Below are 22,042 nucleotides of genomic sequence, written 5' to 3' on the forward strand. Positions count from 1 at the left end.
GTGGCGGTGGCGCGTCTGTAGCGTACAATACATATTACATGGAATCAATCCCTTGAAACCGAACGAACCGGCTTACATTACATTACATTAGTAAATCCAGCAATACATTACAATGTCTGAAATACAAATAATCTCACAATACATTACAATGTCTAGCTAAATCCAGCATTACAATGTCTAGCTAAATCCAGCAATTATTATTACATCGATATTAATTATTAGATAGATATTAAATCAGGCAATGGCGCTGGCTTACGAGCGCTAGCAGCTTCACGAGCTGAATCACCGTCCTGCCCCCTGTAAACGTTGTTGTTCCCCGAGCCACAGTAGTTTAGGGTGACTGAACAGTCGCTGCAGGGGAGGCAGCCGCCGAAGCAGCTAAACAGCTTCGACCAGCTCGGAAATTTCATCCTGGGCCAGCTCGTGTTTCGTGGGTTTCGTGAGACAATAGAAATCGATAGAGTACTACCACTAAAGCAAACAAAGAGAAGCCTCCTCCGTGGGTTTGCTGATGCAGATTCAGGCAGAATGCGACGATTCCAACAAATACATTCAACAATGGGAGGTACCCGATCCTTATGCGCGGGGGATGTTGGTGGTGAAGGGCGTTGTGGTCCCGGTGTCGCAGATCTGCGGCTGGTGGTGGAGAAGCCCGGGGATGTTGGTGGTGAAGGGAGCTGCGGTCCCCGTGTCGCAGATCTGCGGCTGGTGGTGCAGAAGCCCGCTGGAGGAGGCGCCGCAGATCTGCCAGTGGCGACCGCTGTGATCTCCGAAGCGGTGCACTCCAGGAGCGCGGCGGTCTCGGAGGATGCGCCGAGGAGGGTGATGCCGAGCGCCGCGGTCTCCGGCACGCTGGGGAGGGGGATTTTGGCGGTGGCAAGGTCCTCGGTCTCCGGGACGCTGGGGAGGGGGATTTCAGCCGTGGTCATCTCGTTCAGCAGTACATCTCGTGACTATAATTTTCTTTCGATAAATAGCCGGGACGCGTCTCGCTTTACTTTACTGAGACAAATGGGAGACGCGTCACTGGAAGGCTCGTCTCAGATCATGAGATGGGAGACGAGCTTTTGGACGGAACGTCTCAGATCATGAGGATGGGAGACGCGCAACTGCAAGGCTCGTCTCAGATCATGGGCGTCTTGCATTTGTTCCCACCTCAGACAAGACCCGCCTGGGGGTCTGGAGACACGTCACTGGAAGGCTCGTCTCAGATCATGAGATGGGAGACGCGCCTTTGGACGGAACATCTCAGATCATGAGGATGGGAGACGCGCCACTGCAAGGCTCGTCTCAGATCATGGGCGTCTTGCATTTGTTCCCACCTCAGACAAGACCTGCCTGGGGGTCTGGAGGTCCGAACAAGCTATCCGAACTTGCAGTCTGATACTTTGGTGGTGCGGCTGGGTGGATCTGGGGAAAGTGGTGCTGGCGGATGTGCGGCTGGGTGGATCTGCCGCGGCGGGCGGTGGAGATCTCGTGGGGAGCGTGTCGCGGCGGGCGGCTGGAGCACGATCGAGCCTCTTCTTGCTGTCGTGTGTCGCGGGGGCAGTGGCAAGGTAACTCCGATATGATATCGATTCTTTTGGTTCACCATGTAATAATTAAGTTCTAAGTTCAAACTTTTATGGCTAGAATAGGGCATTATAACTTATGTTCGAAAATACACCAAGATTTTTCCATGATTGTCTTCAGACGTTAAGAGCATCTAATACTAAATTAATCCGAGATAAATCATATAGCATGAAAAGTAAAGATGAAAATCTTAAAATATTTTTTCTAGCACATGATATCATGTCATTTGCCATCTAACAATATTTGAACTTAAACACTAGTTGTGCATGGCCTCAAACTATGAGAATCCTAACGTTTTGATTTCATATTCTATATAGATGTCGTATCGGCGTTGGATGTATGGTCCACGCCTTTGCAAGGACTTTATGGATGGTGTTGAAGCCTTCATTAAGAACGCGAAGAAAGATATGGTGGACAATGGTATACAGTATCTCTATTGCCCATGCAAAAATTGCAAAAATGAGAAGCGATATCTTCAAGAGCACGTGTTGAAATCAAACTTGATCAAACGTGGATTCATGGAGGATTATCGATGTTGGAATAAACACGGTGAAGAAGGACTTAATGAAGCAGAGAGTAGGGATTCCTATGTGGAGAGGGAGGTCCATAGTGTTGTCGAAGAAGAGGACGACGATGTGGATGAGGCGGATATACTAGGGTTGAGCAATGCCGACATCATGGAACAGGTAGTACTCAAACCCGGCCCCATAATAAAGCTTACAATTAGAATAATAAGGTCGTGCTAATATGACTTTTCATGTCTGGCTTGACAGGTTGATAACATAGAGGAGATGGTTTGCAATGCTGACAGACACGGCGACGATGAGTTCAAAGGAGGCGAATTCGGAAAGTACAAGAGGATGATCGAAGACTCTAAGAAACCTTTCTATCCTGGTTGTGGATTGAAATACTCAAGGCTATTTGCGATGGTGAAGCTTTTCCAGTTGAAAGCAATCCACGGATGGAGTGATGGCAGTTTCAAGGAGTTGTTAGCACTCCTTAAGGACATGCTTCCACAAGGCAACACCGTCCCTGAGACCATTTATGAGGCCAAACAGATTATCTGCCCGTTGGGATTGGAGGTGGAAAAGATCCATGCGTGCAAGAATGATTGCATTCTCTATCGTGGCTCGAATTATCAGGACCTTGAGAAGTGCCCTGTTTGTGGACTCGATCGATTCAACCGTAGAAAAGATGGTGGTGATGATGAGGACTGCAACAGAACAAAGGGCGGACCTAAAAAGGTGTTTTGGTACTTTCCAATTGTTCCACGATTGGTGCGCTGGTTTGCAAACAAAAAGGAGTCAGAATTGTTGCGATGGCACAAGGAGAAGCATAAGGTGGACGGGTTGATAAGACATCCTGCTGATGCCACACAATGGCGGAACATAGATTTGCGATATCCTAAATTTGCGGAAGATCCGAGGAATATTAGGATTGCACTGAGCACAGATGGCATGAACCCATTCATGAACAATAGCACACATAGCACCTGGCCAATTGTTCTGACGATATACAACCTTCTGCCTTGATTGTGTAACAAACGGAAGTACATTATGCTGTCGGGCTTGATACCGGGGCCACATCAACCTGGGAATGACATCGACACTTATTTCAGTCCTTTGGTTGACGATCTGAAGTTGCTGTGGTGTGAAGGAGTGGAGGTCTGGGATGAGTACAAGCGTGAGTACTTTCAGCTTCGAGCCATTTTGTTCGCGACTATCAGTGACTCTCCAGCGGCACGGAACTTGTCCGGACAGAGCAAGAAAGTAGGTTGCGGGTGCCCACATTGTTTGAGAGAGACAGACTCTGAGTACTTGAGTGAGTCAAAAAAAATAGTGTACATGGGACATAGACGCTACCTTGGAATGAAACACCTGTTCCGGAACATGTGTGATCACTTCAACGGTAAGGCCGAGAAGAGGCGTCCTCCTCCGCATTTCTCAGGTCATGATGTCTACGAAATGGTTAAGAATGTCCATGTTGTCCTCGGTAAGCGGAAAGGAGAGAAGAAAGGCAAGAGGGGCAAGAAGGTCGTTGTTGAAGAAGATGACATGTGGAAGAAGCAGTCGATTTTCTGGGAGCTACCGTATTGGAAGGACTTAGACATCCGTCACTCTATTGATGTGATGCACGTGGAGAAGAATGTCTGTGAGAGCCTTCTCGGCACATTGCTTAACATGGATGGAAAAACGAAAGATCACGCACATGCACGAGCTGATCTGAAGAAAATGAAAATTAGAGAAGAGTTGTGGCTCAATGATGACTCCGTTAAAGGAATGGAGCTGCCCACATCATGCATCACCCTGTCAAAGAATGAGAAGAAGGAGTTTTGCGAGTTCTTGAAAAGTGTGAAAGTTCCAACTGGCTACTCAACCAACGTCTCGAAGCTTGTATCAATGCCTGATCTAAAGCTATCTCCCGGCATAAAGTCTCATGATTACCATGTATTGCTGACGCAGATGATTGCCGTAGGAATTCGGAATATCCTACCGGTCAATGTTCGGGAGGCTATTATGAACCTTTGCTTTTTCTTTAATGCAATTGGTCAAAAGGTTCTAAGTGAAGAAGATCTTGAGTCATTGGAAAAGAAGCACTATGAAACTTTGTGCGTTCTTGAGATGTATTTTCCACCTGCCTTTTTCGATATCAGCCTTCATTTCACGGGCCATCTTATCAAGGAGATAAAGCTACTTGGTCCTGTGTTCCTTCACCAGATGTATGCGTACGAGAGATTCAACGGCATCTTGAAGTCACTAGTAAGAAATCGAGCTTTCCCCGAGGGCAGCATGGTACAAGGATATTGTACAGAGGAAGCCATTGAGTGGGCTCTAAACTACGCTGACCCGAGTAACCCGGTTGGTGTTCCCAAGTCTCGTCATGAGGGGAGGCTCACAGGCACGGGGACGATCGGGAAGAAGGCTATAATTCCAGATTGAGATTTATTTCATAGGGCTCATTTCCACGTGTTGCAACAAATGGACATTGTGTGTGAGTACTTCGATGAGCACAAGGAGCTGTTGCTTAGAGAGAATCCTCTACACAGTGAATCATGGTTAGCAAAAGAACACATGAACAAATTCTGTGGTTGGCTCCGGAATCGAATTTCACGATCAGATACTCCTGTAAGTGAACAACTCAAAATTTTGGCTCTTGGTCCTATATTCACCGTTATGACATACCAAGGGTATGACATAAATGGATACACGTTCTACACCGAACGACAAGATAAGAAAAGCATGTATCAGAATAGTGGTGTACGTGTTGATGCTTACGATGTTAACGGAGAGGACAAAACTGCGTACTATGGTCAAATACAAGAGATATGGGAGCTTGACTTTCACTGTTTTAAAATTGCTCTTTTCCGTTGCAATTGGGTTGATGCAAATAGAGGTGTACAAAAAGACAAGTACGGGTTCGTTAGTGTCGATCTTAGCCGTCACGGATACAAGACGGACCCTTTCGTCCTCGCACAACATGTGGCTCAAGTGTTCTATGTTTCTGACACCACAAACAAAAGACTCAAGGTGGTTATACCTGGAAAACGGCGAATCGTCGGTGTTGAGAATGCGGTCGACGAGGAAGAGTTTGATCAGTTTGATGAGATACCTCCTTTCGCCACCTCAATGATCAAGCCAAGAATACCATCGGCCAACGAAACTCCCTACTTGCGCAATGACCATAAAGAAAAAGTCAAGAATTTCAAAAAACCAAGGGAACAACTGAAAGTAGCAAAATGATTGGGCACACAATGTATATTAATAGTTCCTTTGTCAAGTATGGGAATTGTGTGACTATAATTGTTCCTTTGTGAAATATGGTAAAAGTGTGACTTTAATTGTGCCTTTGTGAGATATGATAATGTGTGAATATTTGTGAAGTACGAATTCATATTTGTGAGAGATGAATATGTGTGAATTTTCAGTTCCAGAACTGAATGGTTGTCACTTTAATTGTTCTGGACATTCAGTTCTGGAACTGAACAAGAAAGGCGAGACGCGCGTTAACTACGGCGCGACGCTCATATAACAATGCGCGACGAGCCGTAGGTAACGCGCGTCGTGCATTCTCTATGCATAACCTAGAGGCTCCGGGAGGAACCCAGGGACCCTGGGGCACTTGTGCCTAAGGAGAGAAAACAAAAAAAACTAACCCCGGTTGGGGGTCCGGGGCCACCGGGCTCAACCCGCAGGGTACCACGAACAGATTGAACGGGTTCGACCGGCAAGGGAGCCCTCGGGCCCCAGACCCACACCCCAGCATGGGTAAAGAGAGGAAACTGCGGCTCAAAGGTACATGTATTGTAAATTCGAAACGCCAAAGACCGCCCAAGCTTATAAGCTGGACGCACTCGCCCTGCGTTGGCGAGGTGGGACAAAATCCCCTCCCAACGCGCGCCTGATCAGGCAACCATCTCGGGGGCATCAAAGGCGAGACGCGCGTTACCTACGGCGCGTCGCGCATGATGTCGCGCATATCATGGGCGACGCGCCGTAGGTAACGCGGGTCGCGCATAAGACCACGAACAGATTGAACGGGTTTGACCCGCATGGAGCCCTCGGGGCCCAGTCCCACACCAATGCGCGACGGGCCGTGGGTACCGCGCGTCGCGCATTCCCCGGTATCTGCAATTATTTTTCCGGTTCTAAGGGGGTCCGGGCAGAACCTAGAGGGTCCGGGCGGAAAACACTTGTGCCTAAAGAGAGAAAAACAAAAAAAAGTTACCCCGGTTGGGGGTCCGGGGCCACCGGGCTCAACCCGCAGGGTACCACGAACAGATTGAACGGGTTCGACCGGCAAGGGAGCCCTCGGGCCCCAGACCCACAACGCCAGCATGGGCAAAGAGAGTTTACTGCGGCTCAAAGGTACATGTATTGTAAATTCGAAACGGCGAAGACCGCCCAAGCTTATAAGCTGGACGCACTCGCCCTGCGTTGGCGAGGTGGGACAAAATCCCCTCCCACCGCGCGCCTGATCAGGCAACCATCTCGCGGGCGTCAAAGGCGAGACGCGCATTATCTATTGCGCGTCGCGCATGGAGATGCGCGACGCGCCTTAGGCACGGGAGCACGTCGCGCATTTAGAACGCGCCGCTCGGCCTTCTTGGGACTTAGGTCAAATTTTGAAATCGTTCACACCCGTTCTGTGCTCCCCGCCGCCGCGCCGTCCTCTCGCGCCGCCCGTCGTCGTTGAGCCAGATCGTCACTCCCTCGCGGCCGTCGTCCCCGGCCCCGCAGCGCCGCTCGGCGCTATCGGCGCCCCCCAGGCCCGAGCTCCCGTCCCCGCGAGTGCCGCCGCCGTCGAGCCTTCCCCGAGCCGTCGCGCCGTCGTCCCCGGCCCCGCGGCGCCGCCCCAAGCCACCGTAGCGTCGTCCACTGCCGCCGTAGGTGAGCTTTCCCCCTTTCTAATTAGTCAGTGTTCATACCCTACATATGGATGTATGAGGCAAGAAACATCTTCCATGGACACACATAGTATGTTTTGGTACACAGAATTGAAAACAAATCAGATTATCAAGAGCAAAAAGAGACCAACCTAGCCAAATAAAAAAAAAGAGCGGTTAATGACCAAAGATTAAGTCATATATTTCAAAAAATGGAGATTACTTTGCGAGAATATGTATCACTAAAGCATTAAGCATGTCTAGGCCTAGGTATGGGATTCATGCGGTTACTCTATGGTTCTATCTGATTTGGAGCGTTTACTCTATGGTTGTATCTATTTTTTTTTCCTTTCTCGTGTAGCACGATGTCCAGTGGTCCGGACAGTGTGCAGCAAGCTGCAGGCGGTGAGGACAGTGTGCAGCTACCTACAGATGGCAGAGCATCATCAGGACGGCCGGCACGGTCACAGTCAGGAGCTAGCACGTCTGGTGCTGGCAGAAAGAAAAGGTCCCAGACAAGGTGGCCATCAGATGTGAAAAGTTGTGGCCGGCTCAATTCTGAGGCAGCACCCGAAGACCCGTCAATCTTGGTGAGATTAGCACGGGTTTGTGGCCTCACTGCCCGGCAAAGGGTGCCACTCACCTTGGAACATTTCGATGACTTGTCTTGGGACGACAAAAAGAGAATTTTCGAAAACAATATTCAACCCTATGTTGAATATCCGATAGAGTTGCACGATAAGGCTACGAAGCATGCTATGAAGATCATCTCTAAAGCCTGGAGGAGCTACAAGAACAAGTAAAGTGTTGTCACTTACTATTGTCATTTACTAACATTTTTTCATTATCTACTGTCACTTATGCAGATTTATTGTTTTGTCGTGCAGGCTTTTAAAGTGTTGGAAGAAGAAAGAGAACCCTTTTGACAAGTATGCGGACTTGACCAAAGAAGCCTGGGACGAGCTTGTTCATAAGTGGAATACTCCCGAGTTCCAACAGTCAAGTGAGTATTTTCGGGGTCTCCGAGCGCGGAACGAGCTTGACCACCACCTTGGCTCACGGGATATGCTGGAAAGCAACGCAAGTGGGAGCAGGAGGATGAGATGCTGGCAGAGAGGGGCATTGAGAATCCCTATGAATCGTTTGAGGGACGGCTGGCACCATTTATGCGTGCTAGGTCAAAGCTCACGGAGGATGGCAATATCAATTTCTACAGCACGAGCGCTGAGGAAGTTGCTCAAAGGGCTTTGATAGAGAGCAGCCAAGGTTCAAATGAAGGAGTGAGGGAGTATGATGCGCTCACCAGGGCTTTGGGAACCCGTGAGCAACGGGGTCGTGTCCGTGGTGTTTCCAGTCAGTTGACCTGGAAGGAGGGGTTCCCTGAACACAAAGGCAGATACCGGAAGCGGACTCGAGACTCCTCATCAAAGGTTGACATAGATGAGATCAAAAAGCAGGTGAAGATGGAGATGTATGGAGAGCTAAAGAGTGATATCGAGTCTCAGGTGACGGTGAAGATGTTTGGAAAGCTAAAGACCATCTTCGAGTCTCAGGGATTGTCATTCCCTGATTTGCTGGGGAGTACGATGAGTGAAGAGAGAAGGGACAGCTTCGCTTGTACTGCAGCGGGTGCTTCTCAGAGTAGAGGGACAGAGAGGGCAATTGTGCCTACATCAGTGGAGCCGGATACGATAGATGGCTTGGCTCGTCCGACCCGATGCAGTCTTCTCGTGCAGCTAGTCGGAGATTCATCTTTCATGGAGGTCGGGAACGGGCTTGTGTATCCCGGTATGTCCCAGCTTGAAGGTGTCCAGGTCAGTGCATTGGTCTTTGCCTCTCTTTTCTTTTCTCCTATTTATTTTTGTTTTTTTTCTTTTGGTATGAACAACTTGCTTGAGATTTAAAGGCTTTGTTGTTGTTGTTGTTGTTGCAGGTCAGGGCTGATTGTGTTGTGGTCAAGATTGACTACGTGCATGAGTTTGCTAAGAATATCAAGCTGGAGGTGCCACCAGATGACATGACCACCACTTTGCGGGATGCAGTTGCGAGAAGGGTTCAGTGGCGGAGAGCTGGTATTCATATTGATCCAGCAGATGCAGATTCAGTACCGACCAGTCAACCTCAGCCACAGAGTGCTGCAGTGCCACCGACGTTTTCTGAGCCATGCCCACAGCTGCCGGATACACGGGAAGCGTTACCGGATCCGCATCCTCCTGTCCCTACTCAGCCTCAGGTTACCCCCCCTCCACCTGTTCCGACAGAGCCAGCTACCGCTCCCAAGAAGCCAAGCAAGGCTAATCCTGTGAGGAAGAAGCAGAGTAGGCCGATGGCGACGAAGCGGGAGATCTCAGAGGGTAAGAAAAAGGTGGAGCAGATAAAACAACCGGTCACAAGGGCTTACACTTCTGAAAATCCAAAGTACAGGGTTGGAAAGGCCTTGCTTAGTGTCTCTGAGCTTCGGGCAGCAGGTCAATATTGTGTGGACCTGCACAAATACTACATGCAAAATGTCAATCAAGCCGAGGAAATCATGGTGTCATTCGAAGAGCGGCACTTTCTGCAGCTTGAGGGCAAAGGCAACATCTTTATTGTTGCCTGGAGCGATTTGTTCGACCTTTTCAACCTCGACGCTTTGGATCTTTCTCTCATTCGGTGCTTTGCATTGTAAGTCGATTGAGACTTGTTTCCATTTCAATGCATTTGATATACGTTCAACAATTTAAGTCGTTTCTATTTCAATTCATATGGATCATGTAGGCACACGCAACAAGAGACAAGGCGTCGAACCGGAAAGAAATGTGGGTACATTGACCCACAGCTGATGACGGTGACATTTATGAATTCAGATAGAGATAGCTTGGTCAGGTGCGCACATGCAACAATTAAACTTGTTTTCATTTCAACTTGTAGCCACATGTAGTCACTTGTTTCCATTTAACACATGAAACCGCTTGTTTCCATTTCAACTTGGTTAGGTACATGGTGAAGTACATGCGAGTACATGCTGACAAGGAGCACATTGTGGTGCCGTACAACCCAGGCAACCATTGGGTTACACTCATCATCAATGTCAGGAGCAAGCAAGTCTTCTACCTTGACTCGAGCATTCCATCAGATGAGTCGGGCGCGCCTCAGATACGTGATTATTCTCTAGTCATCTCAATCCTTGACGAGTAAGTTTGTTGTTTGCTTTAGTTTTTTATCATTTGCCCATTTCAGAAGCATTTGTAATATAACATCCGGATGTCTGTGTTTAGATCTCTTGACAGGCATCTTAGGGCCAAAGAAGGATACAAAGAGCAACGTCAAGCTGCGTTTACACATCACACCGCGTGGACGGTAACTACTATAACTAAATCGCTTTACTATTACGATGTTTTCTTGGTTCTAAGTGTCGCAAAATGCTAATTTCTATCTATCTTTGACATGTAGTGCACACGGCAACCCTCGGGTAACTCATGTGGGTTCTATGTTTGCCACAACATGCTTCTAGTTGCAGAGAAACCGGATTTCACGGTAAGAATTATCACGTGTTCTAATTAAAAAATATCTGTCTTCATCTTGTATTCTAACTGCTTGTAATTATATTTCGAAGGACGAAGATGATTATTTCAATCAAACGACGATTGGTAACGTGAAGGATATCCGAGAGAGGCTAGCGGGGTTCCTCATGATGGAGGTGATCAACACAAAGGGGGAGTTCCATTCACGATAGCACGGCAGGCGACATTGAGCTAGATTGAGAGACTTGCTTTGCATGTACTCTATTGTTCTTATCGATCATTGTTGCTAATTGATTGTACATGTGTTATACAATACTATCTTTCCTTGTGTGTATCGCACTGTGTGAATTGTATGGATGCGTGCGATGATTGCGGTGAATTCTGTGAATTGAAATCTTTTGCAGGTATTTGATTGCAGCTGCCAAATCCTGACTAGTTCCAGGATGCAGCTGGGGAAAAAAAAGATCCCTGTTGGACGTAGACTAATGCAAGACGCGCCTCGCTTAGGCCGCGACTCTCATTAGGCTCCCAGGGGCGCCTGTGTCAAGCTAAGGCGAGACGTGCCGTAAGTGAGGCGCATCTCGCATCTGTGACTAATGCGAGACCCGTCTAACCTAGAGCGCGTCTCGCATTTGGCTCCCAGGGGCGCCTGTGTAAAGCCAAGGCGAGACGCGCCGTAAGTGAGGCGCGTCTCCCATCTTTGACTGATGCGAGACCCGTCTAAACAAGAGCGCGTCTCGCATTTGGCTCCCAGGGAAGCCTGTGTGAAGCCAAGGAGAGACGCGCCGTAATTGAGGCGCGTCTTGCATTCTGGTAATCTGAGACACGTGTGAGGCTCGTCTCATATTACTTTTTAATCTGCGACGCGGTAATGCGGGACGCGACCACTGCGCGTCTAGCATTTTGCCTAGGGCGCGTCTCAGATTAGGGCTTCTGGCGTAGTGGCAGTCCGCCAGGGCGTACGCGTGCTTCCGCAGCAGCAGCTCCACCTCCACTACCTGACCATTCTCGTCCTCGTACCCGTGGTGGAGCTCCTCCGAGGCCAGGGCCCATATTCAGCAGCAGTCTAGCAGTGACAGTGACAGCATTTCTGAGTCAGATGACCCAGCCAGAGTTCGTGGTACTCAGGCACCTATCCCGCCTATCTTTCAGAGAGACTTGAGAGGGCTACCAGGGCCCAAGGTCAGGAAGCTCCGAGATGTGAGAGAGTATGAATGGTTTCCTGGTGAGAGGGAGGCCAAGGTGGATCTCGGTTTTATACACTTCTTCAGGAGGCATTCTACTACGCCTATGTTCGGACTGGTGTCAGGTTCAGTGAACACCGACTTCTCCACTGGGGTGCTCTCTGTGTTTCAGCTGGAGGAGTTCCTATACTCCCTTTCTTTGAGCAGTACCTAGGACTTGTTGCTTTACTCAGTGAGAGAGCTCATTATGTCCGAGAGTCGGTCAGAGTCTTTTATGCCACACTGCACGTCAGCGTCGAGCAACACTATATTCAGTTCATGCTCGTGGGCGGGCAGTGGAGGTTGTCTTGAGACATTTAGCTGAGCGCTTTGGAGTCCAGATTTCTGAAGACCCCATGTCCCTGCACAGTTTGGCATACGGTGACGCAGAGGCTCCTCGCCGTGCTCACAAGGCTATTTTTCTGCCAGAGGAGGAGGTCCGGATCTTGTTTACAAAGCCTTTTCTGCCGGGCACTCCAAGGACTCCAGACAGACTTACTCCTATAGCATACACTATCCACATGGCTTTATCCATATGGCTTTGAGGAGGAGTTTGTTATTCAGGCAGGGAAACAATGAGTGCATCATAACTCTGCAGCAGTGGCTTTTGATTCACATTCTGATAGGGAGAGACTTTGATATTGTTGATCTATTTATTTGTGAGATAGAGGATGCGATCATGGATGGCATGATAGTGCGTAGACATCAGCCGTTTGCACACTGGATCAGTTGGAAATGTGCACAGGTTAATGGCAATCAGCATATGCATGAGCTTGAGCGGTCGAGGACACGCTTCAAGGAGTACTCACCGACAGGACCACATGATGGTTGTCGAGGTCCTAGAGGTCTGCGCCGAGCAGAGCAGATACTTATGCAGATGATAGAGACTGAGGCAGGAGCAGATCCCATGGCAGCGGAGACCGACTTGCAGCTGCAGAGGCTCGTCTTCCAGCTTACCTTGCCACAGACTCAGAGGACTTGGAGGATGACGAGGACTTCACTCCCACTGTACCAGTCCAACGATCACCGAGCACCTCACAACCAAACTAAAGGAAAATGGATGCTAAATACTAAAAAAAATGGACACTGGAGATGATTTCAAGAAGTTAGGATAAGGTCCAGTCAAGCATACCCTAATTTTATTGCCGGCAAATATGTAACAGTAAAATCAAAATAATCACAAAGAAAAGAACATCAAATACGACACACAAACCATTAGTTGGAATCAGTACAAACCTAAAACGTATGTCTTACACTCATCCCATCTGTTTGATGCACGGTACGTTCCTGAAAAGGGACAGTAGAACGAGGAGCAAGGGGCATCATATCTATATATACAGCATACAAAATAATTAGACTCAAATCCTATCTTATATAACTGCTAGGTCACTCTCATGCAATAATAGATGCACAACACATATCAAAATAAAGGTGTTAGCAAACACCAGTCAAACTAAAAAGGCCTCAAACCCAACCAGATAAACAAGGATAGGAGGGAAGAAGAAAGCTCAGTACGTACAGAAATCCCATCATTTTACTATGCTATGAACTCTATTGCATTTGCCAAATATATATTTTAATATATGTAAATGGAAGTACATTTGAATATACTTATGGAACTCTCTAGTCTAGTTAGTTTGCATCATTCTAATATGGCTCCCTAGATAAGTGTGGTAGCAGATCTGATTCGCCTATGCAGAAACTCCAAACAACTCTACGTCAAGAATACGATGATTCCACAAGGTTACTGGATTTTGCTATTCAATGGTGGCAGATTTCGTTTTGTAGCTTCCCTACACCTTCCTTTTTTGGCTTCCCTCCATACTACTTTCCATTTATGGCTTTCTCCTCCCATCTCTGACACTTTGTTGTCCTTAGCAATCTGTATCTTTTTCATTGCAGATGCTTGGAACCGTATGCAAAATTTAGTTAAAACAGTAACCCTTAACACATAAGAAACGCTTGAGTTTGAAGTCTTTTACCCTTTTCTGTCAAGCACTTTAGTTAGAGTCTGCTTCAAACTGCTTATTCCGGCTTGTGCTTCACCTATTTTGCGCAAACCGAAATACCATAGCGTGAACATTTTGTGACAAGCCCTCCCAAACGATCCCTAATAATAGTGCAGCATATATCTTTATTCTTTTATTATTGATGTTGTAATAATTATTAGTTATTAGGAGGAACCACCCTTCTTTAGGTACTTATTATTATTTTTTTTATTTTGTCTATCTATTAATTCTATTTGACATATATTTTTTATTTACATATATTCCACTATCTAATTCATATGAAAATAAAACTATTATTTATTACACTCTAAAATATTCAATTTTGGGATGTGAATATCTTTTCTAATTTGTTCATCCATCATTTCGGTTTCCCGGGAATTCACCAGATTTATCTGAAAATTATTCTCTTTTCGCTAGAGCTAATCCAATTTTCAAAAGTTTCGAGAAGATCTTTCCATGATGTCCGAGTATTTTATTTGAACTTGTCGTGTCCCAAACTACCTCTAGAATTTTTTTAGATTTTTTTTGAAATTTGTGGGATACTTTTAGCTATTTGAAAACATTTATCAGAATTATTCCAAATTTATTTTTGAGCCGGACAATATTTTCTCGAATTGCATAAGATCTAAATTCTAATAGGCCGAGCCTAATCTGTTTCAGGTCTGACTCGGTCCGCCACGGACCAACAATTAATTTCGACCCCTGTGCACTTTTTGACTCGTGGATCCATTTGTTTTTTTTAAGTAAATTCCGTCGGTGTCACAGGTAGTTTGATTGCTTCCGTTACTGCCATAAAAATTTTCGGATTACCCTCAGTGCCACAAAAGTTCTAACTTTTACCCTCGGTGCCATTTCCGTCCATGAAGTGTTAAAGGGGTGTTAAGTAGCAAAGGAAAAGACCAAATTACCCCAACCTCCTCTCCCTTCCGCGTGGGCCCCGCATGTCTGCTCCTCCTTCAACCTCCAGCCGCACGGGAGAGCTTACCGTCGCCGCCCCTGTCCACCGAAGAGCAAGCCCCTCCGGCCATCCTCCACGCTGCACACCACTTCGCCACCATCCCAGAAAGCTCCGCTAGTCGCCCTCGCCGTCCGCCACCGCTAGTCGGAACGCGGCTGCCCTAGCTGACCGCCGTCCGCCATGGCCGCCGCGCGTGGCTAGCTTCGCTCCGGCCATCCTAGCCCTAGATAGCGCGCGCATAGGAGTCCCATAGGTCCGGTGAAGCCTTTAGGCTAGATGTGTGCCACCAGTTCGCTGCCGTCTAGCCGGCCGGCGAGCTCCTCCTTGGCGCCGCCGCCTGTGCCGCCGCGAGCCATCGCCCGAGCCCCAATCCGAGCAGCGAGTTAGGGGAATCGATGCGCGGGGTTGTGGTGAAGCTTTTCGTGCCGCTCTCGTCGCCGGAGACCTCGCCGGCGGCGAGTTTGCCGGCCGACCCGCCGGTGCGAAGGAGAACCGTGCGGCTGGAGGTTGAAGGAGGAGCAGACATGTGGGGCCCACGCGGAAGGTAGCGGAGGTTGGGGGTAATTTGGTCTTTTCCGTTGCTACTTAACACCCTTTTAACGTTTCATGGACGGAAATGGCACCGAGGGCTAAAGTTAGAACTTTCGTGGCACTGAGAGCAATCCGAAAATTTTTATGGCACTAAAAGAAACAATCAAGATATCCGTGGCGCTGGGGAAATTTACTCCTCTTCCTTCGTGACCCCTGCGAAGCAAGCGGAGAGACAGAGCAGCCCCTCCGACCACCTTCCCCGTGATCTGCAGTATAGTAGTAGGTAGGTAGTAGTTTTGAGTTTAGTTCAAATAAACTGCTCGGACGGGTGCCCGGCGGAACAAGGAGTTCCCCCATCGCTGTCGTTTACGTGGTCATCGTTTTCGGCTCCGGCGAGGTGAGCTTGTTTTTACCCCCATCAGCTCTCGTTCTTGCTCCGATTCATTTCTCGTTCTCCACTTCACGAATCTGCCATTCCTGGTTGGAGATTCGGTCGATTCGTACCGTGGAGGCAAAATCGGACCCAGAAATCAGCGGATCTGGCATTCTGGCTTGCCCTTCTCTTTTCGAGCAGGGGAATGGGGCTGGTCGGTCTACCTTGGCAGCGAGTCTTCCCCAACCTCTTGCAAGCCATGGGTATATTCTTCCTGTATTCGTCGCCCCACCATCAGTGCAACAACAGGCCGGCCACCTTGGGTTCAGAAGCTGGCCTGTTAGACTCCGTCAACAGCTACAAGCCTTCAACTACATCCTTGGTTTGCCGGATGCGCTACTCCTCGACAGCATCTGCGCTCCTTTTCAACCTCCACTTGGTGAGGCCCCTTCGCCCCGGCAACATGCACCGGTGACGCCTCCGCTACCCCGCTGCAATGACCTGCACTCTGGCGACGACGAGCATGGCTACTTCATCCCGGCTCTTCAACGCGTGTTCCTACTTCGTTGGTGTCGTCTTAGGCAGTTAGGTGGACTACTCCATCACGGGCATCCCCCTCCGCCTTCCCTCGTCGACGCGCTGTGGCTGATTTGGCTCGTCCGCGAGGGCCTGCAGCAACGCCGCCGTCGGATACGCATCCGGCCGGAATTCCGGCCGTTCCCGTGGACTCAGCCGCCGGTGAGCCCCTCAAACGGAATCCTCGCGCGGAGCCGCCGCCGAATTCCGGCGAGCACAGGGTGTCTCCACGACCGATGAAAGCCTCTACGAGTTCCCCTTAGCTTTCTGGTTCTTTTACCCCACTCGCTGGAGTCCTTCAAGCAAGGAGCGGCCGTCAATTTGAAGCACCAGAGCTCCGGCGGCCATGGACAGAAAGCCATGACCTTTTTACAGTAAAACCTCTCACGAATCTTGTAATCTTTTGCATATTCTGTTAGTCTAGGGCCTTTTGCACAAAGCCCCCAAGATAGGTTGGATCGTCTCAGTCTAGTCCAAGCATCGACTTTTCCATATCTAATCCTAGGTTTAAGCCTTTTTACGCTCAGTTCTAGCTGTGTCTCGCAAATCTTGCAAGACTAACCCTCAAGAGTCTTCAGTTAATCGTGTTTAGGTTCTTGTGACCTTGTTTAGCTTATAGATTCACCATTTTAGCTCTGTTTTAATCCGTTCTCGTTGTTTGGTTTTATTTTAGCGTGATTGATTGCTTAATAGTGCTGTTGTACCTAGTTCGTAATTGTAATTAAATTTAGAATTAATTTTATTAATAACTAATTAGACTAGCTTCTCTAATTAAAAGCAAATTAGAGTTAGAACTCAGTTTTCATAATTAGTGATTAAATTGATTAATATCAACATAAACGTATCTTTTAATATAACTTGTTTAGCTCAAGCACGAATCATAAAGTTTACGCTTAGAATGCTCTCACCTATTTTATTTGCTAGTTAAATAATTAATTGGAATAATTCATACAGAAACTTAATAAATAAAATGTGATTAAGTTCTACCTTATTTTTACAAAGTATGAATTAAAATGAGTTAAATATATTCTTGTGTATTTAATTTAAATATCCTTTACATGTGTTTTCTAATTAAAATAAATCAAGCATATAGTTTTCTTTTCTGCTATAATATAAACCTTCCGATAGATGTTCCTTTTTAACCGTAGTTCCACTTTCAACGTTTCTTGCGCTCTCGCGATTGTAGTAATGAGCCTTTCTTTTTAGTGTGCTCTTTTAGTGCTTTCTTTTGTTTGGTGTACTATTCCTAGTTGTGCTTGATTTGTTTGTTTCTTGCATCTTTGTGTCGATGCTTGTCACGAGTAGAAGGAACAAAGTTCAAGAGCTGAAGGCTAAGAGTTTCAAGAGCAACCGTTGAAAACTTTGAGTAGCTATTCTGTGGAAGAAAGGTAAGTGTATTTCTGGATCATATTTTTGTCCTAATAACATTTATTTATTTATTTCTATGCATGTAAGCATTAGTATGACGGGACCATTTATTTATCCTTTGTTATTCATGTTCTTGAAGCCAGGTTTTCACCTTTTAATTGCTGGGTAGTATGCTTAGCTGCTGTACTTCGGATAATATGAAGTACTTGTTTGAGTATGAAGATGGTTTCAACTTTCAACCTTTGACTATGGCTCCCATACTAAATCAGTAGGAAAGCACATTCTGATGTACACCTTTCAGCTTGCTGTGTTCTTGTCATGGTCCCAATTTCTCTGTTCTTCAGCTTGCTCTGTTCTTTACATTAGGTGAATACGAAACAAAAGGTTAGGATGAGATCTCCTATGCTACTGTGATCTCAATGGCTGAGATGGCCAGTTCTGCCATCCCTGCAGCTCCGGCGCCACTCTAATGCTACTTTTTTTTTTCTTGAGCAGGGGGAAGTTCTCTTTGCAAATAGATAGATCACAATGGCGGCTGAGATAGCCAGTTGTGCCATTGTTGGTGAGGTAGTCGGCCGGATATTCTCCGGTATCATCGACCACAACAAGGATCGGTCAGATGAAGGGGATAATAGCAGCTTGGAGAGGTTGGAGATGGCATGCATCAAACTTGATGCCACAATCGAAACGTCGGAGAAGTGGCAGATCACCGACGTGGCACTTCTCCGCTGGAGAAAAAAGCTGAAGCGTGTTGCTTTAGAGTGCGATGACTCTCTTCGCAGATGCAAGCAGCGATCTCTTGAAGATAAAGAGACCAGAGAGAAGCTCAGACAGTCATATCCCAGGCGTGTAGCACACACGACCAAATCATTCATTTCCTCCGTCGTTGGTCACAAAAACGAGGGTGAACCCATAAGCAAGGCTGCCGTTCAGAGATTCGAGAGGCTTGCACATGGTGCTGACGAATTCCTGAGATTCGTAGAGTTAAGTGGAACACCGCGACGATACATGTTCTTTGACCCCCTTGTCCAGCATCTCTTTGCAGGCAAGTATGTCCAGTACCAAATGTTACAGCAGCACCAGGGAAGCATGCGCAATTGTTTCAGCATACGACCAATGAGTTTTGAGGAGCGTGGGCTGGAGGCAATGCTAGCATTCATCCATGAAGATGGTGAGGCACCCAAGAAGAATTTTCGGCTGGGACTTATGCTGCGTCTTTCCGAGAGTACGGACGTCATTGGGATTACAGTCAAGTGTTTGCAGCTGCTCATGCCTCACTTTAACTCCATCACCGAGGTGGTCATCGGAGAGCTCACTCAGCTTCCTACACAGGACTTCAACTGGTTGCCTATGTATGATGAACCTGGCAACATGGAACACTGGAAACATCATGACACTTTGACTCGATGGTTCCGTCCAGATCCATTGTGCTGCAAACAATATGAGCTCCAAGACATGGCTGCAGCTTGTAGCCGCAGCAGCAGTACGAGTTCACTGAGACTATCCAGCATATTTCCAGAACAAGTCATTGGAGTGTTTCTGCAGCGTAACATCCTACCATCTGAGTATGGCAAATTGCAGGCGTCAAAGATGATGACATGTTACAGCACTTCATCTTCCCAAGGGGATGTCTCACCTCTGAAGCTGGGAGTTCTCTTCAAGCCGCATCACCCTTCGGAAGACATCAAGTTTGCTCCAGAAGCTGAGAGCTCGGCAATAGAAGCAATAGATGGAGGGAAGCAACAGTTACTACATGTTAATGTCCATCCGAACGAACTTGACAAGCTCTTGCTGCCAAAGGCGGTAGACTACCTTCACCACAATGCTGAGTCAGCAATCTATCAGATCTCCTGGAAGTCTGCACATGGCAGTGTACACCTCTGTGTGGAGGAACCAAGCAAAGAGATGACGGGAACATCGAGACCTGTCACGCTTCAAGACTGGAAGAACAAGAGGAATGGTTTTATGGCATTGAAAGGAGAAAGGGGAACGACGGAAGTGGTGGAATCGGGGATGGTAGCACAGAGGGTGGTGTCTCTCCTCCTCACGCTTGCCCTTGTGCGCGCAACCTTGACAGCTGGCTAGCGACCTGGATGACTGACCAAAGAGTCTATTGCTCAACCAGACCACAATCTCTTCGATTTCATGGACGACCACCGGTGCTATGTGTAATTACTAGCAAAACTCAGTTAAGAAAAAAAACATATATCAACTTAATGTACCTTTTGTTTTGATTACAGTCTGAAGAATTCAATGATATCGAGTAGCAGAATGTTCTAAGCAAAGTTCATATGTTGGAATGGATAACTTTCGCTAACTCCATACCTGTCCGCAGACTCTTCACTCATAATTTATATTGGTTTTGGTCAAATTCTGCAGATCCGATTATGGCGATTCCAGTTAGTAGTTCGAGCTAGCTTTATTATCAAAAGTTTAAAACCACGCATCCACATTATGTCAGATGACAGCCAATGGGGCATGTCTACGGGTACAGTTGAGTTCATCCTGTCCTTCTAATATAATTTGCAACAACAGCAGAAGGTCTGCTGGGAGTATTTTTGACGGAGTAAGGAGTCCCTACTTGTTCTGCTAAATGGAATGCTGCTTTTAGTTAGAGTAGAGCCCAAAACAAAACAGAACCTCAAAAAAGTTTGCTTTGTTTGGTGGGGTGTGGGGATTGACAGTGTTGACAAACAGAATGAACAGAAAATTGTCTCAACGGTCTTGTAATTTAATCAAAAAGGGAAGAACAGCACAACCTAAATAGAACAACAGAACCATAAGTAGCAGTTGAAAGCTAGAATAGAAACCAGGAAACTTCGTTTGGATGATGTAGCAGTCTAACAGACCTATTCCTATAAGAAGGTGGTAACAAGTTTCTACAGGCTTTTAACACTCCGCGTGACTCAAGGCATATAGAACATGGTTACCACAAGGGTTCCACATAATGAACCGCCTTGGTATATAGAACATGGTGTGTAAAAGAGCTTTCTAGCTAATCCCGCCGAACTACCCCACGCTAAGCCACAAGTCATGCGATGCATGTGGTTGTTAAGACTTTGAACCCACAACCGCCTCCTTCTGCAGTTTTTAGGCAATAGGATAATAAAATTTTCTTTAAACCTTGTGGACAACATTTTTCAAATAGTGGTTCACATAAGGAAGTACATGTAAAATGCTATTTTGAAATGAAGATCCTTATGTGAACGGCATCTTAAAATCTTTATTTTCCTCTAAATTTTTTCTACATATATATTGTTAATTAAGTTGAGTTTGGCAATGGAATTTTATGGAGGGAGATATCCCTTTCCTTCGCCATCTCTAGTGAAATTCGAAAATGTTTGTAAACTATTTTAGAATAGTGAAAATTGAATCTTCCATATAACACATCCATGTTTGATAGAATTGCAATTCAACGGAAGGGGAGCATATCAAAGCTAGCAAGGTTCATTGAAGTCACATTCGGTTAATTAGCTTTGGAGGTTCAATTGTTGGAGTTAGTTTTGATCTGTTTACTTTGGAACTTCTTAAACATTTGGAAGAAAATACTATAACATACCACATCTTTTGTGAATATCAACTTACAAAAAAATACCAAATTTGAAAAACATTTTTTGTGACATGTTTACTTTCATGCAAACCTAAGTCAAACATGCTAAAACCACCGCCTTAATTTAAATTTTAGTAAACAAAAAATTCCCGAGATAGCTAGGTCATGTCACATATATTGCATGTGGTCTTTATTTAGAATTTTTGGGTGAAGGATGAATTTGAATCTAATTCAAATCCAGGCTAACGAGTAACAATTTTATTAAAAACAAAACTATTTAGCCATCGCCAACTTTGGTGGCACCCAGCTAGAGCCCGGCATCAGCCTACCCAACTATACCGCCGCAGCTCACCGACCTACCCTGCCTAACTAACTTGGGACTAAGCTATATGACAGAGGCCTGTTTCACCTGACACTCAGCGAGCGCCACCTTGCCAGTGTCTGCGCATGGAAAAAAATTGGCTGGAACACCGATGGAGCCCCTTACAATCCATACCTGCAGGCCTACAACCTGACGGCAAGCGGCGGGCACGCGATGGGCTCGGGCGCTCGGCTCGCGTGCAGCGACTCGGCTCACAGGACGTATGGACAGCTTTACCTGAATAAAGTCACGTAGGGTCTCTAGTTTGTTCTTGTGTCGTGCTGCTGCCGCACGATCTATCATTTATGTATGTGTCGACTGCCCCCTTCTGGCGCTAGTAGCCTGCTAGCTAGTCATGTGTCGTGCAGGCCGTGACGTAATATGTTTGTTACCCCAAACGAAGTATTACCGAGTGAGTATAGCATCTTGAACAGTACCAGAGCGTGCTTACATCTTGAACAAAGTGTTGCAATATGTATGGTGGAATCAGAGGTGTATGCATTTTTTAGGAAGAGTAGCTGAGCAAATAAATCGTGTTGCGTCTGTGTGTTTGTAAATAGATTGTAACACAAATATGTCAATATGGAAGAATAAATGTTTCAATATTTTTCGAGTAATAAGGAAATTTAAGTGAC

General features: G+C 46.7%; 1 protein-coding gene across 6 annotated transcripts; it reads left to right on the plus strand.

Annotated features, from left to right (window-relative positions):
* Positions 1 to 14,660: 14,660 nt before the first annotated feature.
* LOC112903333 lies at positions 14,661 to 19,786 on the plus strand. Of its 6 annotated transcripts, none has more exons than XM_025972572.1 (4): positions 14,662 to 16,502; positions 17,434 to 17,516; positions 17,640 to 17,880; positions 17,992 to 19,786. In XM_025972572.1, exon 4 carries the CDS (start codon positions 18,025 to 18,027, stop codon positions 19,579 to 19,581), a length of 1,557 nt encoding a protein of 518 aa, XP_025828357.1. In that variant the 5' UTR covers positions 14,662 to 16,502; positions 17,434 to 17,516; positions 17,640 to 17,880; positions 17,992 to 18,024; the 3' UTR covers positions 19,582 to 19,786. The 6 variants fall into 6 exon arrangements, with proteins under 6 accessions (XP_025828361.1, XP_025828357.1, XP_025828360.1 ...); XM_025972575.1 differs by having other exon boundaries at positions 14,662 to 15,576; XM_025972570.1 differs by lacking the exon at positions 17,640 to 17,880.
* Positions 19,787 to 22,042: the final 2,256 nt, after the last annotated feature.

This window comes from Panicum hallii, chromosome 8 (assembly GCF_002211085.1).
Source record: "Panicum hallii strain FIL2 chromosome 8, PHallii_v3.1, whole genome shotgun sequence".
Lineage (NCBI taxonomy): Eukaryota > Viridiplantae > Streptophyta > Magnoliopsida > Poales > Poaceae > Panicum > Panicum hallii.

Coding starts and splice junctions, on each gene's coding strand:
- LOC112903333 (XM_025972576.1), top strand. CDS start 18,025: ATGGCGGCTGAGATAGCCAGTTGTGCCATTGTTGGTGAGGTAGTCGGC.